The sequence below is a fragment of the Seriola lalandi genome, unplaced genomic scaffold (genome assembly GCF_002814215.2).
Source record: "Seriola lalandi dorsalis isolate HSWRI2012SDOR001 ecotype SW California unplaced genomic scaffold, Sedor1 jcf7180002055008, whole genome shotgun sequence".
NCBI classification, from domain to species: Eukaryota; Metazoa; Chordata; class Actinopteri; order Carangiformes; family Carangidae; genus Seriola; species Seriola lalandi.
The window spans coordinates 2506003-2524478 of NW_019525551.1; the positions used below are offsets into that span (position 1 = coordinate 2506003).

At 40.4% G+C, this 18476-nt stretch overlaps 1 protein-coding gene across 4 annotated transcripts in view; it reads left to right on the forward strand.

The window, feature by feature from the left end:
- LOC111647728 (septin-7-like) overlaps positions 1-18194 on the forward strand; it is a 56488-nt gene extending 38294 nt beyond the window's left edge. For all 4 annotated transcript variants that reach the window (XM_023397374.2, XM_023397375.2, XM_087171505.1 and 1 more), the window contains exons 6-13: positions 342-459; positions 1733-1825; positions 2731-2827; positions 11649-11700; positions 12769-12894; positions 14161-14296; positions 14552-14697; positions 15589-18194. In XM_023397374.2, the coding sequence (XP_023253142.1) occupies positions 342-459; positions 1733-1825; positions 2731-2827; positions 11649-11700; positions 12769-12894; positions 14161-14296; positions 14552-14697; positions 15589-15628 (808 nt within the window). In that variant the 3' untranslated portion in view covers positions 15629-18194. The remainder of the gene's footprint in view (positions 1-341; positions 460-1732; positions 1826-2730; positions 2828-11648; positions 11701-12768; positions 12895-14160; positions 14297-14551; positions 14698-15588) is intronic.
- Positions 18195-18476: the final 282 nt, after the last annotated feature.

Sequence of the window (18476 nt, forward strand, 5' to 3'; positions counted from 1 at the left end):
GGGGGGGGGGGGGGGGGGGGGGGTACAGTGTGGCATTAATGATTCTTGTAAATGAATTCTTCATGTACAGGATGAGTCACCATGCCAGCCTGCTGACCCACATAAAATAACTTTATTGTAAACAACCACAGGTCCATCTCCCTCTATAACATCTTGTCACATGTTCAGAGATGAAGGGGCCAAAGTTTGTCCCAGCATGCACTGGGTGAGAGACAGGGAACAGGTCGCCAGTACATTTATGAACAAAGATTGAGCCTTGTTTCTTAAACGATGAACTTGTGAAGCAAATGATTGAGTTGTTGATGATGTAGTTCTTACGCTTCTCTCTGTCTCCCCTTCAGTCTGAAGCCGCTGGACATTGAGTTCATGAAGAGACTCCATGACAAAGTCAATGTCATCCCTCTTATTGCAAAAGCCGACACTTTGACCCCTGAAGAATGCCAGCTTTTTAAAAAACAGGTATTTGTATTTGTGTTTGTATGTATCACATGAGAGGGACAGGCAGGGCTGCTGTTGCACTCCAAACTAAGCTGCACAGATAATAGTAATGTGATATCTTATTTAACTTACTACAAACAGCATGTTTATGCAAAACAATAATAGGCATGTTTGGAATTATGTTTGCTAGCTTTGTTAGATGAAGATCAAATGTCAGGGACCGAGCTGATGGACAGGGAGATACAGGGAGTTTTTTGAAAAATAATTGAAGTCCATTTTCATTCACAAAAAGCAAAAAAGAAATAACAAAATACTTCTAACCATAACTCTGGGCCCATGAAAGAACAAACCTCAAGCACTAACAGACGTGAACTTAACAGCACAAAGTGACTGAAGCATAGGGAAACATATACAGCGGCTGATCAGGCCATTCAGACACACAGAGGATAGACCAAAAGACAAACTACAGTTTAATGCTGCCCCGTATTAACTGAGGAAAAGTACTGAAACAAACATAAGAAAAATCAAAGTAGAGGATGCTGGAGGAACACGATGCAGTCCAGTTACTCATCAACACTGTTTGAGCAGGTCTGATGGAGCTGGGACTCCTTTTGATGGCCAGCCAGGAAACTCCAGCAGCAACCTCCACAGGAGGTGGTAACAATGAAATAACTTAAGTTTATGAAACTAATACAGCAAACCTGACGGAGAAAGTTCACTAAATCTGTGCTGCTCAAATAGATAACTGTTCTGTCAAATATTGCGAATAAAGCTGTGTTTGTTATATCGAACCAAAACCTGTGCGTACAGTTATTTATCTGTTTGCATATGTAGCTTTTGAGTGTCATGCTACGAAAGAAAGACTCCTAAACTAAGTCAATAGAACAAATGAGAAGAGTTACCACCACGCCTTTGGTTTAGTGTGTGACTGCTGGTGTGTGCATCACATCATACTACTCTCACATGGAGGCAATTTAGCCTACACACTGGATGCAGTTTTTATATTTAATAAAAAAGATGGATAAACTCTCTAAATCCACAAACTGTGGTAGAGACACTTATGTTTGTGTACGGATTAAATAAATTAGACACAGTGTGTTCATCAGTGAGCTTTTGGCTGTTTAAACCTCCTTCCATCCTTGCCATGCCAAGATAATCCAAAAAGTAAGTTAATAAGTATATTTTACCAAATAGAGAAATGAAATCCTTTTTCAAATGTATTTTACAAATGTTTGCAGGTCTACAGCGTTTGTGCCTGTAACCTTTTAATCTGATGATTTTCTCCCTTCTTCAGATAATGAAAGAGATCCAGGAGCACAAAATCAAAATTTACGAATTCCCCGACACAGAGGACGACGAGGACAACAAGCTCATCCGAAAGATAAAGGTAATGGACCAGAGAGTCGTTTAAAACATCAACAGAAACCTGAGTATCCAACTCCCTGGAGCTGACAGATTTTTCCGGTCAGCAATGACTGCGTGTGCATGAATGAAGCCTGGTCACACCAAACACATTCAATTCAAAGGAATTACTGTGTCAGTGGATTAAATTGCAACGGCTAAGTACATTTTCTGTGTGGAATTGAACTAAGTGAGTCCAAAATGGAGGAAGCCATTGTAGCTCATTAGCTACATTTCACCCTCCATTATTTCTCAACGGCTCAACAAATAAACTAACTGCCATTCAACAAGTTTGCTAGCTTAGAGGACTCTTTTCACTCTTCAGTAACGCCGACAACATAGATAGATAGATAGATAGATAGATAGATAGATAGATAGATAGATAGATAGATAGATAGATAGATAGATAGATAGATAGATAGATAGATAGATAGATAGATAGATAGGGTGAATTCGTGATTAGTGCTAGCATGTTCGTGGCCAGCACTAGTGCTAGTGTTTCTCCTGCAGTGTGTTAGCTGTTAGCTTGTCAGCCACAGTAACTCACTCCACATTACAAAGTCACTAGCACTGCCTGTTTTCAGAGGAGACGTGGATACATTTTGCTGGGACTCTTTTCTGGTGTGACCACTCACTGTATGTAAATCTGACACAATTGACTCAATGTAGAAAATACCATGTAAATGCTTCAGTCCACTGCACTCAAGTCAGGAGTTTTAATGTCAAAATACTTGTGCACAATATGAGTATCCCAACCCAAGCACTCACACAGTGAAGTCAAATATAACTGTGACGTCAGTTGTATCTGACTGAAACTGAGCGGTCGTCCAATCAGGAGAGAGCATTGCTCCATCCGAAGGTAATAGAAAGCTGTGTGTCTTCCCACTCCAGGAGAAGATGCCCCTGGCAGTAGTCGGCAGCAACGTCGTTATTGAGGTGAACGGCAAGAAGGTCAGAGGTCGCCAGTATCCATGGGGCGTGGCAGAAGGTAGGTTCACTGCCAGAAAGGAAAAAAGGAAAAACACAACTTGCAATTAGTAGCCGAGCTGCTAAAGCCCAGATGATGAACATATCAGAGAAAAGTGAAGGTTTATGAGGCAAAGCGTTTAGGTTCTTTATTTTTTATTTTGACATTACACGCTGTACGTCATTGCACCTTGGCCAGACAATGACGGATGTGAGAGAGAGGCTGAGGCATGATGGAGTTTGGAGTTTGACATGTTTGCGAATGTCCAGCTGTCACAGTTCTTTCTTTGTTGGAATGGATGAAGCATGATATTCCTGAGCGTGTGGGACACAGTGCATGCTCTCCACTACGACCCCCTGTATCCACTGAATGTATTAACTACCGGGTAATACAGTGACTTGTCAAAATGTAAACCAGGAAAGAATATTACTGGAAGTTTAAATCTTACCGGTTGGGTCTAATTGCTGGAGTTGAGTGTGTTTTATTAGATGGCGATGCTTCAGGTGATAAAATGAGTTTGTGGTACTTGTTTGTGGTAGAGTTTACAGTAACATCCACAGGTGGACTTATTGTGGTGGTCCAGCTCCATTATCTCCACACCACCAAGGTCGTGCTGCTTGTTTATCCACAGCAGCTCTTTTATGTTTCAGGCTGTTGTGTCTGTTCAGTTGTCATTTTCTGAGCCAGTGAGTGTTACTTTAGTTTATATCATCCAACCATAGTCGAGATGCTTCTGCATTTAGCATCCTTCTTGATTTATGTCGGGCAGTTTGTGATAAATTAACCAGCCTGGGAGACATTGACAGAGAGCAGTCACCACCACCTCATGGACCAGGTTCACACCACAGTGCTTCCAGCTTTTCCCCATCAAACACAAATAGCAGTGTTCAGAGCTGGTAAGTCGGTGAGGAGGGATCATGAGCGACACCTGCTGGTCGGTCAGGGCGTACAGAGCGGTTGGGATTTGGGAGATATGTTGGCTGCGGTCGAAAAGTGAAGTGAGCTGAAGTATCTGAGCAGCATCATGATCAGAGCTGCTCCACTTCTCTACATGATGAGGAAAGGAGCTGCAGTGCTTCCTATCTTATCTCCTTTAGCATAGGAAACACTGGAGCTTCCTTTATGAAAGGAGAGATGCTGTCCCACAATTTGTTCCTTCTAGCAACATTTAAAACAATGCAGCACTGTAGTTTCACCACAGCAGAGCCACATAAATGTAGAAACATCAGAGCAGCTGTTTTATGTTTGTGACACGATCCAGAACTGATGGAAATCCTCGTCTGATAGACTGAAGCCCAAAGTCATAAATTTATATCATCATCATCATCATAGCTAAATACAATAGTATATACGTAGATGTCATTTCACTAAATCCCCTCTCATCGTGTAAAGCACTGAATATGAATTTCTCTAGTTAACAATTGTATAAAAATGTCAAAAGTGAAACTCTGTGTTGATTATAATTTATTCTGACCTCTTTCTCAGTTCCTTATTTTTATTCAATTATTATTTTAATGGCTCAACTTTCTCTATTTATATTTTTATTTCATGTTTTCTTATTTTGACATTTCTGTGTTTGTTTGTTTATTGTGGCTAGGAAGGAGAATTATTCTCCATGTGTTTAAAAAAATTATTTAAAAAAAAGCTTAGTCAAAGTGCAGTCAGATTACTTTCCTAAGTCCTTGTGAATTCTCCTCCATCATCTTTCCTTGACCTCATGACATTTTCCATCGAGGTCGAGGGGAAGTGGTTAGAGAAGGAGATTATTTTGGACTTTTGGGCCGCAGCCCTCGACTCTCCCTGCAGTGCAAGTGCTTGGCTGTCTACACCCTCCGCAGGCCGAGGACCGTAGGACAGAGAAAATGAAGAAAAAGCTTTTGTTTTTTTGTTTGTTTTTTTTATAATATTTTGGGGCATTTTATGTGACGTCCATCGCTTGGCTCTGTAAGGTGCCAATAGTAGAGAGATGACAGGATACAAGCGAGAGATATGCAACAATGGTCCCCGGCCGGATACAAACCAGGGACCTCACAGTTCATCTTTGGCGCCACAGCGTCGCCCCGGTAACATTACAGTTTGACAAGTATGAAGTTAACTGGCAGTTATTACATTGTTAGCTGATAACACCCACCTTTATTCCCCTTCGACACAAACAAACACACATGCACACCATCTTGATGACAGTGTTGGTCTTGACACTGGCAGGGATCCTGAAAAAGGAGGATCACCATAGTGCATTATGGGATATGTTGTCTCAGTATTGCAGCAAGCGCTGACTGACCCAGCTGACATCAGACAGACAGCTGACATCACCATTAGCCAAAGTGAAGTGTTGTTGCTCCTCCTGGTGTTTTCATTTGTGTTTCAGTCCCCTGAAAGATGATATGCTGTATCTATCTTTATATAAAGTAATTGACCTTTGTTTCTCTGTGGTTGACCGTTTATCAGTCTTTCACTTTTCATTCTTTCTTTTCTCTCTTTTTTTTTTTCTTTTTTCTTTGTCTATTCTTTTCCATGACTGACAGAGGGCATTTTTGGTAAACAAAACCATCTTTCACTTTATTTCAACCTAATTTTCTCTCCCCCCCCACTCCTCCTCCCCTAAACTCTCCATCCTCCCTCTCCCTCCACTTTTCTGTTGCTGTGCTGTCTCATCATTAGGCTGATGGTCAAACCAATGCTCTGATCAGACTTGGGCTGAATACTTAGTGAAACTTTCCCGAACACTAGACTGCACCATATTTTGGAAACATTTGAAAACAAAGAAGAACATGGATATATTAAAATGTGAACATATTATATTTTGAAATACTAAAGAAAATAGACCAAAAAGTCATGTGTTCCCGACTGAATGTAGGCCCACGTGCTCTTTGCTAACACTTAAACCACTTAAACTAATGCTGAATGAGCCTCTAAAGGTGACATTGTCCAAAGTAAGAGAAACAGTCTTGTAGCAATTATTAATATAGGACACCATTTAGATTCTTATATTTTACAAATATACTGTTGGATTTACTCTTGGATGGGATAGTACTTCTATGGTAGTGTCCCACAGGTCTGGGTTTATTTTAAAAACAAATCCATTCAGTTCTGAACACAGAGCTTTACATTATCCTCTTATCATTTGGTGTAAATTAGAGCCTTGCCAATATATAGGCATGGCTGACATCAGCTGATTTTAGTTTAGAACAGAAATGTTTAGTAATGGTGTATATGTAAGCCAATGAGTATTAAGAAATTGTTGTAAAGAAATCCCCAATATTCTGCATGTCAGGGTAATTTAGAGACAGTGTTGCTGTTACATGGTTTGTCCACCAGAGAGCACTGCCAACTTTATGATGAAAGGTTTAGAGGTAATCTCAATATCTTGATCACAAATCACACATTAAGGGTTCCTTATTAAAAAAAAAAAAGGTGTCATTGTTAAAAAGTGAGTATTGGTGGATATGCAATAATACTTGCTTACTATATATACAATATTATACTAATAGTTCTTCCTTTGAGATACTGCTGGTTGCAAGGCAACACTAAAACAGTGTGCAGTACATCTTATAAGAAAAATCTATACCCACCAAAGAAAAGATGAACAGGCTACACCAGAACAAAACCCAACTTGCATTGCCATCCCCATAACTCCATCAGTGATTGTTAAGATCTTCTCTGCTGTCCTTACTGTCAGTCAGCATAGTGTACGTCAGGTGTTAGCACTGAACCAAAGAGCTAGTGATCTAGCAGCGGGACACATGAATGATTAGTTTTGTGGTCTTTGTTCTTTTCACTTAATTCAAAAGTCAACCCATAAAACGACCTTTCAAGACCTCACCGAACGTTCACTGTAATCCAGAGCTATTGCAACTTGGGTCTTATTTGTCATAGTTGAGACTGAGCTTCAGCATCTCCCCACAGTGTTTACTGAGATCTGGGAACAGAGTGACATTACTACAATGAAGTTTGACAGGGTAAGAGACATGAGGCTTGACCAGACACCAACAGTTTGCCTTGATTCTCCTCTACCAAGGAGGTGATGTTTTCACCCAGGATTATACAAAAAGTTCTGAATGGATTTGCACTGAACGTGCTGGAGAGAGGGGTCATGGGTCAGGGAGGAATCCATTCAGGGCAGATCAGGATCATTTACTATGAATTTGAATTTTTTATGCCTCTGAGCCGACGACAGCCAGAGTCTGTACATCCCATTCTCGTGGACATGATATCTCAATGACGCCTTGAGGGAATTTCTTCAAAACTGGCACAAACATTCACTAGGACTGAAAATTAATTGATTAGCTTTTCATGGTCAAAGGTCAAAGGTGAAAGGTGACCTCATTAAACATGATTTTGGCCTTGTGAACACAATATATCAAGAACTCCTGAAGGGAATTTCTTCAAATTTGGCACAAATGTTCACTTGGACATTAATAAAGTCTTGTTTTGGTTTATGTTGACATTAATCCCTTGCTAAACAGGAAAACTGTGTGCACAAGCAGGTTTTTGCTAACCTGGGGATGTGTTTAAAACCGGTATGGTCGTCTGACCGCTTGTGTTTCTTGCTCCATCAGGCATTTTGGTGATGTCACTGTGTTCCCAGATCTCAGTTAACATGGCGAGCATAATGTTGTTATTACTGATAAATACAATGACTGAAATTGCAAAAATAAGACCATGGTTGTAATAAATGGAAATTATCCTGTAAGGTGCATTTGATGAAATTTGCTTAACATGCATCTTTGAATTTCCTGTCAGTCTGGAGTTCTCAGGAGGTTAAAGCTCTCATACACTCGGTTGTTTTGTCCCAGGTCTGATGCTGTGAATAGTCATGGAGAAAACTAGAGGCTGTTTGGTGCTGAAGCTCCAGCTGCAATAGAAACATCACTCTAATGCGGTGGTTCCCTCCTTTGCTCCTGTGGTATGACGTGCAGCGGTGCCATTTCATCTCAGCTGCACATGATTCAGCTCTCTGTATGGTGTCTGAGCTGAATCAGTTGTGTTGGTGCAGGGTGAGAACGGTGTGTAAGCCTCAGTGTATCACCGGACCAAGGACTGGGATCCACCACCCTAACACATTGCTTATAGGTTCATGAGCAGTTAACGGTGAGCTAGTGTTTTTCGCAGAAAAGGCATGTAGCAGCTCATTTAAGTCATCAAGATAACACGCGGCTTGGTATCATGAATTCTCACTCATTAGCATCCTTGGAATTTTAATGAAAGACTTTTATTGTAGAAACATGGCGTTTGTAAAAAGAACTCCTGCATATACATACACACACTTGCTGCATGTTTCAAATAAACAGTTGTGTGGTCTTGATTCATCAAACCAATGCAGTTCATCATCATGGCCTGAATAAACTCTGCTGGTAGACCAGGCGCTCAGGCTCAAAACACCTGATGGATGGAGACGATTTTCCATTAATGTGCATGTCTCACTGATTGACAGATACACACTGAAGTGATGTGGATTAAATAAAAGAACCGAAGTATGCATCAGGTGTTTTCTGCCATTCATCAACAAATAAGTTGTTTACTATTAGCTACAACCCTTTTTTTTTTCCCTATGACCCTTGACCCCACTTAGGTCCTCCACTTGTTCCCTCATTGAGACTGTCCACAGCTGGTCATGCATAGATCCTCATATAACTCCCCCTCCAATAACCACACTCCCGCTACAAGCCTCTTTAGCCAGTTAGCTTGCACACATGCAGGCTATGGTGTTGATCCGGGCCAAATCTGGGATCAATCTGGGCCAAACAAGGGATTGGTTCTGATTGGTACCAGACCAAGTCTGAGCCATAATATACCCAGGTGCTCCAGACCCAGATTTAGCCCCACGCCGGGCACAGACAGTAACTGAAAAACCATACCCCTCCCCTCCGTCAGAGCTCCCTCCTCTAGAAGAGACAGGAGGTCAATGGCTGGCTTGGGATGCCAAGGGGCGGGACTGCTTAAGTTTCATCAATGGTAAGGTGTCCTCCTTATTCGCCCCCCTGATGATGATTGACTGCCATTTGGGGGAAGGCTAAGAGGAGGCTGGAGATCCGCCACACACATCCTGAACAGGAGTTTTGCAGTCCTTTTGCAGAATCCCATGTGACCGTGTAACCATTTCTTTGTTGTTGAGATGAAGACTCACAATCATGTAACTGTTGAAAGAAGACTAGTTCTGTTTCCTGTTGTCTGACCAAGAACTCCTGCTTGTTCTAACTATGTGGCGTCTGTGGGTCCGACAGTGACGGGCTGTGATCAGATAGGAGCATTTTGCTTCTGCTCAAACACACAAACTCAGCTGTGAGCCTCACTGGTAACACAGATCAGGAGTGCACTGAACATTCATTCCCATTGTGTATCGCTCTCATTGCAGTCAGGTGGCAAATAGCAGAGGTAAATATTCTAGCCTGAGCAGAAGTGAACTAAAATGCAATTACTTGGTCTGGTATGACCAGTGGCTTATCTTGGCTAATGGCTAAAGTTAGCAAATGTTAGCTGAAAATTGCTGTGTAACTCACATTGTAGTGTCAGTTTGGTGGCATTTTAATCATTATGCCTCCGCGCCTGTGACAGCCAGAGCCGGAGGAGCATAACGTTCTCATGGACATGATATCTCAGTAACACCTCGAAGGAACTTCTTCAAATTTGGCGCAAATATTCACAAGGACTCAAGGATGAACTGATTAGATTTTGGTGGTCAAAGGTCAAGGTCACGGTGATCTCACAAAACACAGTTTTGGCCTTGTGAACGCCATATCTCAGTAAGGTATTAAGAAATTCTCTTCAAATTTGGCACAAACATTCACTTGGATTCAAAGATGAACTCATTAGATTTTGCTGGTCAAAGGTCACAGTATTCTCACATTCTCGTGAATGCAATACATCAGGAACGCCCAGAGGGACTTTCATCACGTCTGTCACTGTGACATCACAAAACACGTTTGTGGCCATAGCTCACAAATTCATTCACTGATTATGACACAGTTTAAATCAAGGATAAAATGAAGTGATGACATTTTATATCCAAAAGGTCAAAGGTCAACTGACTTGATGTCATAATGTTCTGCAAAAACACCTCTGGCCATTATTACAGGAAGGCAAGACTGTGACCATATGTCCTGTAAGTTGCCTGACTGGCGGAGGCACACAACCACCAGGCGGTGATTCTAGTTTTCTACTGGTTCTGCTGAACATTTGAATGCACAGTGTGTGTAGCAGTGTAACCGAAGGACAAGTAAAGGAGACTAATAAAGTCAGCTAATTATTTCCATAATGTCTGTCTAAAGTTAACTGACAGGTAATAGCCACCAAGCTACTGGTCAGACCTGAAGCAGTTAAACCCCAGAGTGTGTTGATGTGAGCAACTGCTTGTTTTATTACTTATGAATTCAGTGGTGTCGCTGCCTGTTCCGATCCGGAGTCTGTTCCAGAGAACAGAACGTTTGACTACAGGTCACAAACATATGACGACAGAGTATTAGGGCCACATTGAGGAAAAAGAGAAACCTGAAAGTTCAAGAATAATGTCACAATATTTAGAGAATAAAGTCATAATTTTGAGAATAGAATCATAATATTTCAAGAAAAAAAGTCAAAATATTACAAGAATAAAGTCATAATATTAAGAAAATTAAAAATGTAAACTTTCGAGAGAAAAAACATAATTTTAGGAATATTACATCAACCAGTCAAACAGGTGAAAGGACAGTCAGTGTCAGCCTGAGCTGCTTCTGGCAGCTGCTGTTTGTCTGTCTAACTATAGAATAGACTCAGTTTCTTCACAATCTTTTCAATGTCCTGATGATGATGATGAAAAGATAAAGTATTTCCTTATTTGTGAAACCTAAAGTAGAAGTGAAGGATGCTTCACGTTCCTCATTTTAAAGCTCCTGATATTTCCCCTCTAAAACAACACGCAACCTAAAATGATCACTATTCTCATTATATTATAACTTTATTGTTGTAATATTAGGATTTTATTCTCAGAATTGTGACTTTATTCTCATATTATGACTTTGTTCTCAAAATTTCAGATTTTTTTCCCTCAACGTGGCCCTAGTTCTCCCTTGTACAAACATGTTTAAACAGCAAAGGAAGAAAAGAGCTGCACAGCAGAGGCTGGCAGCAGAGTTTGTTCTTGAAGGTGTTCTTAGGGAGACTTATTTTCTCCAATCCACCGGGATTAAAGATTCAGTTTCATATAAAAAAAAAACCATCCTATGTGATCATGGCCTGAAGTCTCTTTCCCCTTTGCTGCTTGCCTCTGTTCATGTGCTACTGCAGCTGATAATGTAGTCTGGCTTTTTATACTGTCGCTTTAAACACCGGCTACACCTGAAAACACCTTGCTCCCAGCGTCCCCCTCCTTTTCTGACTGATGAATGAATGACCTTAACATACCATAATATATGTGTGTTTGAACAGTGATCAGTGACATTCATTTTTAACTCGGTGTTTTGCTTATATTTTGTGTCTGTATGACCGTTATAGGTTTTAGCATGTAAATAACACACACTACTTTGGAACTGATTTTACTCACCACAAACACAGTAACACAATGGTTCTGCTGGGACTGCCTCTGTATGTGAACACATAGCCAGAGATAAACCACGGCAAGTGCCATTTACCCAGAATTCATTTCAGTTATTTAGCACCTGTGCAGTTCTGCTGTGTGGACAAACATCTGTAGAAGCTCAGATATTAACGCTTGCAGTTCATTCTAGCTCAGTTCCCCTTCAGACCAGATGATGATTGTTCTGATGATTCTTACTAGAGGTGTTGATGTGTAATAATTCTTGGTATCTGCGTGTCTCTCTCTCCTCCCTCTCTGTTCTCCTCTCTCTCTCCCTGTGTGTTTCAGTGGAGAACGGGGAACACTGCGACTTCACCGTGCTCCGCAACATGTTGATCAGGTGAGACGCGTTCGGATTTTACAAACTTCAACTTCAACAGTTTTATCCGTAAGCAAGCAAAACTTTATTTATACAGCACATCTCCCTCCAGGTGGAAGCGCAATGTGCTGCGCAAACCTGAGTTATCGAGGAAGTTGCAACCACAAAAACATTTGACACAAATTAAAACAGACAGATAAATGATATGTATGGATTAAAAACCATTGATTAAATAAAATAATTAAAAAAACAAAAAAATCTGTAAATTTTTATTTATTTTTTTTATTAAAAAGTAGAAATAGAATGTGATTAAATAAGATCATAATTGGTCAAATAAAAATAAGAAATATAAAAGGAATAAAAATTAAATAAAATGTTAAATTAAGACCAGCAAACCAGACGACTGGAGAGCGCAGCCAAAAGAAAAGTTCCGATTTAAAGATGATAGTGTGGCAGCACCTCTAATATGATCAGGTAACATGTTCCAGCAGCTTGGAGAATAAAAGCTGAAGCATTGCAACCAGTTTATTTGAAGACATGAGGGATAACCAGGACCATGTATGACCTTAAAAACAAGCTTTAAGATTTTAAAATCAATTCTAAAATTCACTGGAAGCCAGTGTAACGACCTCAGTACAGTTCAATCTGAAAAGAGACGACAGCACACAAGCTACGAACAGTCAAACAAACAGTCAACAATTAACTATAGATACAATTAGCTAGAAGTGAATACAGCTCTGGTTTGCTTTTTACACGGAACCTTTGTTGTAAAGGAATTTATATCTGGGGTTAATTTGATTTCAGTTGGTGATGTGTTCACAGCCCTTTATGGAGAAGGCTGATTGTCCAAATTTAGATCTTCAGTGTGATATTTTGCAGGTGCTCCTAGTTACTGTCACTTCTTGCCTTTGGATATATCTGGAGAGAGACTCTGGAGCCAAACTGTTGATATATTTATAAACTAATTTGAGAAAGCAAAGATGCATGAAGCTAATCTTGTTGAATTGAGTGGTAGCTTTAGCTTGTTTGCTTATAGATGAGCCTCCTCCTGGCTTAAGGTCCCTGATTTGTTTCTTCTTTCTTCCACAGGACCCACATGCAGGATCTGAAGGATGTCACCAACAACGTCCACTACGAGAATTACCGCAGTAAGAAACTCGCTGCCGTCACCTGTAACGGAGTGGACACTTCCAAGACCAAGGGGCAGCTCACTAAGTACGGCCTCGCTCATTAAACACACAACTTCTCTGCTACAGCTTTTCTTGGTTATCAGGTGAACAAAACATTTCTAAGAATTAGAGTTTTACCGTTAGCCTGGCCCCATCCCGAAGGACAGAGAAGGTCGAGACCAAGAGTCTCACAAGCAATCTGATAAGTGAAGCAGATTTCTTGAGGAGGGGGGGGGGGGTCTACAAAGTTATCTAATAAACTGTTGAGGTCGCCTCTGAGGGTTCAGGCTTTGGAAGTTTCAGTCATTGTTATGATATATATAGAAGAGAATTTCCTCTGGCTCGCCTCCTTTAGGGATCTTTATAAAATAGGAGCCAATAGGAAAGCATGCAGACTCCCTTCTCTCCAAACATACAGCACCTCTGTAGAGCAGAGGAAGCTCACAGCTGAAGAGGATTGTGCCTACCTAACTTCTCTCTCTCTCTCAGGCTTGAGCTTCAGTAATATCAAATATCACAATAATGTTTTTTTCTAGCGTTTGTCTGTTCTGCTGCCGAGTCCCACCCACATTCCACTGCTTTGCTAGGTGCACATTGAACCGTGTCATGTGACAAATAAAACCATGAACTGCTCTTTAGTGGCAGCATTGCTTATACCTGAAACATAAAATACAATAATATGATTATGGATTATAGAAAAAAAAAAAAAAACATCTGAAACATAAAATACAACAAAAAAATCCACCCTCCATTACCAACATTATATTTTTCCTCAATGTAATATCTGCACACAACACTGTGGCGCTCATTGGGATCATTTTTAGGTCAGTTTACTCGAGGCCAAGGACAGAATTGAATGAATGAAATAGATATTAGAAACTCTGCATTTAATTATTATTAAAAATTAAATTAGTTCTGGGTTTTTGGGGGGTTTTTTTCTTTGTTTTTAATTATTTATTGCTTGGATAATGTTCAAATCCCAAGGACAATCTTTAAACCTTTATATCACCTGTTTTGTACCTGCAAATGTACATTAATGTAATTTTATAATCATGTGTTACTATGAAATGAGCACTGATACAACAGTTTACTGTATGTATAACTTTGGCTCAATAAAACATATGAGATCATTAAAAAAAAGAAACCTTTAACATTTTATGAGGAAAGATCCCTTGCCTCCTACCAACGGAACCTCCTCGGTGGCAGAGTAGAAGGGGGCGAGCTGCAGGGCTAAGCTAAGGCTCTTCGAAACACAGCCTCTGTCCGCTACGCTGGTTCTAACTCCTGCCGCCTTCTGTTCCATGATCAACAGGAGTCCCCTGGCACAGATGGAGGAGGAGCGCAGGGAGCACGTGATGAAAATGAAGAAGATGGAGGCAGAGATGGAACAAGTCTTTGAAATGAAGGTTAAGGAGAAGAAGCAGAAACTGAAGGATTCAGAGGCTGAGGTGGGTTTGAGGATCAGTGTGTGTGTGTGTGTGTGTGTGTGTGTTCAGGCAGATGGACAGCAGCACCATGTGGCATCGTCAGCTCCAAGCTCCTGTGACGTAACAACATTATCTGAGCAGCCTGTAACATCCCGTGTCTTATTCAGTGTTGAATTTTAAAGTTGGGAACTTCCCCGTTGTGGAACTGCGTTTGAAACCATATTTGGCTCATGTAGATGTTTGAGACTGAGTGCATCAAATGTTGTTTCCCCTCAGCTGGAGCGACGCCATGAACAGATGAAAAGGAACCTGGAGGCGCAGTACAAAGAGCTGGAGGAGAAGAGACGAGTGTTTGAGGACGAGAAGGCCAACTGGGAGGCTCAGCAGAGAATCCTCGAGCAGCAGAAACTGGACGCTTCCAAGTTAGTAACGCTCACACTTTTTCTGACGTGCAGCCGACGATCGCAGAACGTCTACTGCTTGATACGTAAACTATCTTTTGACAAAACATTTGGCATCATTTTTCTCAGATCAGATGGTAACCGGATCTTGTTACAGCTGAATTTCCTTAACTTTTTCCAACGTGCAGTTACATAATCTGTCACCTTCGCTGAGATTACCAGTTACCAGTATGAATGTTTACAACTTTACCGCTCCACCTCGTTTATACAGAAGCTAATGTGGAGATCACAGAATAACTATCCCATTATCTTGAGGAAAACAAAGCTCTTGTTATCAGTCATCTTGAGATAGGCCAGGAGAATTATTCCATGATCTCCAGATAAAGGAGATTTGCTATGTGAAGATAAGGGAATAATTAGCCGGTTATCTGGAGATAACAGGATAATGTTAATATTTGTTAATAGTTAATAGTTTGGCCTCTCTCGGCGTCTTTACACTCACCACAAAACCTACCATGGAATATAGATGAATGACGATTAGATGAATATTCTTTTGAGTAATTGGTGCCGTCACAGTTAATGTATCCAAGCTAACACACACCGCCGGGTGTATGAAATATGACACAACAGTGCTGCTCATTAAGTTGTGATTGATTCTCGCCCCTTGAATGCAACATGGACTGTTTTCTGCAGCAGAGCACCTGAGAGCCTGAACTAACAATTGTGGTGGCACATTGCCACTACAGGATAATGATGCTAAGACAAGAGAGACGTTATTAAGTCACTTGGGAAGGTCACAACAGTGTCTAAAGAGGGTGTTCTTTATCAGCTTCTAAATGAAACAAGGACATGTTGTTGTACATGACAGTGAAGTAATGTTCTCTTTCTTCATTCTTGTTGTTTCTCACACAGGACAATGGAAAAGAACAAGAAGAAAGGAAAGATCTTCTAAAGAGAGACACAACCTGTTCCTTCAGTTTTACACAAACTCATTTTTCCTCATCCTCCCTGAAGCTCACATCTACTGTGGCCCTCAGAGCAACACACACACACACACACACACACACACACACACACACACACACACACACACACACACACACATACATTAAACTTTCAACTCATTCCATAACATTCCCGTGTGTTACATTTAACTTGCACCACATGTGACATGGACACCATTATACACACATTCACACATGCAGATGCCCACAGCAGCCCACACGCTTCTCTCTCTCTGCAGGGTTTTACTGTGTTTGTTGAGACTTTTTCATTTTCTTGAGGAATGCATGTGTTTGTGAAAATCTATTTTCCTATATTTCCTGACAAAGAGGAGAAGCCCGAGTTCCTCTGAGCGTACAGTACTGAGTAAACACATGGCAGGGACCATGCATAGCCATTTGTACACATGTAGTCGTCTATGTTCTCTAGATATTGGTAGATATGCAGATAGACATACTGTCTCCTTCTTCAATGCTCCTTCTTTTATTGTTCTCAAAAATGTACACAAGTGTAAACCTTTAGACACTCGGTCAAAACAACGTCTCGGAGAGTGTGTCAGGAGAAGGGGGAGTGTATGTGAGTGAAGGTAACTGAACCAGGTGGCAGCTGTGGAGGATGAAGTCAGGTGGAATTAAGGCCCGGTCACACACAAAAAAAAGTGGCTCTTTCTTGGGCCAGGCAATTAACTGGTAATTAATTAATTAGCAGGCAATACATTAGCCAGCCAGGAACATGCTAGTGCTACTTAATCACAGTAGCTTGTTGAACTTGTTTATATGTTCCCAGTGCTGGGCCCTTCGCTTCACCCTGGCATTTCATTCATTCTACACCATTTCTTTCAATAGAGAGTTAATAAAGGCGAGGAACAAAGACTCTTGAGAAGGAGCTTGCTAAGTATTAGTTAGTCGATGGTACAAATACTACTACTACTATAAAACACTATGTTTGCTAACAGAACTTAGCAACTTAGTCCCATAAGGAATCAGTTGTCCTGTTAACAAATGCATCTTTTAAACGTTTGCTGCCAGAACTTCTTAAAAACATATTTGTACCATCAGCTCCTGTCTCATAACCAGCTAACGACCATTCCTTTTTTTTGTGGAGCAGTTTATACTCTCCCAGAGGACATTTAAAAAAAACAAAAAAAAGCGTTAACAGGTAATAAGCTTTGTTAGCTTCCTCCATGTTGGACTCTCAAAGTCTTTGTCGGTGCACATTAATGTGTAAAGGTAAAAAAATCAAATAAAATTAGCTGAATCAAAAATGTCCTGTTTTTAAATGCTGTTGAGACTGGGCCTTTGGAAAGGTTTTTACAGTGCAGTGTCTGAGCAGGTGTGTTTTCTGAAATGTCTGAGGTCTTATATACTGTCTGGTCTGAAGCACGCAGACAGCAGAAAGGAGATGAGCATCTTGTCTAACAGCAGCTAGAATATTGTCATTGCAGTGTGTGTTTCCTATTTGTATAGAAGATATTATGCAAAAAGCCTCATTGGTGTCTACAACTTTACAGGTGATCGTGATGTAAGTGATGGGTGTTGTCATAGACCTGAACCCCAATGTCCAGATGTGTGTGACCAAAGGGAGTTAATCAAAATAGCTGGTATATTCCTTTTTTTTTTTTTTTTCCTCCCCAGATTCCCCGCAAAGATGTTTGGAGAAGTTTTAGAATAACTTAACTTTAGAATATTCCACAACGAGACATTAACCCTTTGCTTTCCTGTCAAACAGAAAATGTAAAGTCCAGGTCTGAGCCAATTCAGTCAGAAAGCGGCATCCTTTAATATGAACTTTCCTCAGAGTTGTCATGTTTTATTTTCATATGATGATGATGATGATGATGATGATATTAATAATACTATATGCACGGTTGAAGAGTGACCCCTTCCCTTGTAGTTTTCTTAATTAACTCATAGATTAATTGTTATTTTAGTATAGTTTTTCAGACTGCCTGCATTTAAAGCAAAGTGCTAAAGGGACAAACCTGAATCCTTCAGCATATTAAATATTGCCTGTTTGGAGTTGTTCAAGATGGAGTTGCGTATATTGTGTACATAGGGGAGGCTGCTCTGTGGCCTTTTGTTCTTCAGTTTTCATATTTTTTTTCAGACTATTTTTCTGCCAGGAGTAACAACAGAACTTGTACTCAGAACAGAACTTATTATCAAAACACTCTTCTTAAGAGTCCACGAATACATGTCCATACATTTATACACACATATATATTGTATACATCTATGCCAATGAGTACACCTTCTCAGGACTAATCCGTTATGCCAGATTTTTCTTTAAGTCCAGAGAAGAGTGATTCTGTTGTCCTACAAGCTAAAAAAAAAAAAAGTGAATTTTTCTTTCAAGTGCTTGTGAACCACTCACCCTTCCAATAACACCAAGTTAAGATTTAAGTTCAGGTGGATTTTTTGTAATATTTTCTTTTTTTATATATATATATGTACACTGTTTTCTGCTTCTCTTCTGTACATGGTTAATAAAATAAAGTTGACAAGGTTATGCTTTAATCCCAATGTGTGCATGTGCTCTTTTGAACACACTAATTCTTGAGTATGTTGCCAAAACATTCTGAGTCTTTCTGGATCTCCCCAGAGGTCAGAACATACTAACTCCGCACCGATGGGCCCCAGATGGAAATCAGGTTCGAACACGTCACCTTCTTGTTGTGAGGCGACAGTACTGCACCAATATGAAAAGATTCTTAAAAAATGATCCGTTATAAATATCAGCACCATAAGTCATAGCACGCATCTCCGGAGCGTGCTTCACATTCTTGCTTTGGACCCATG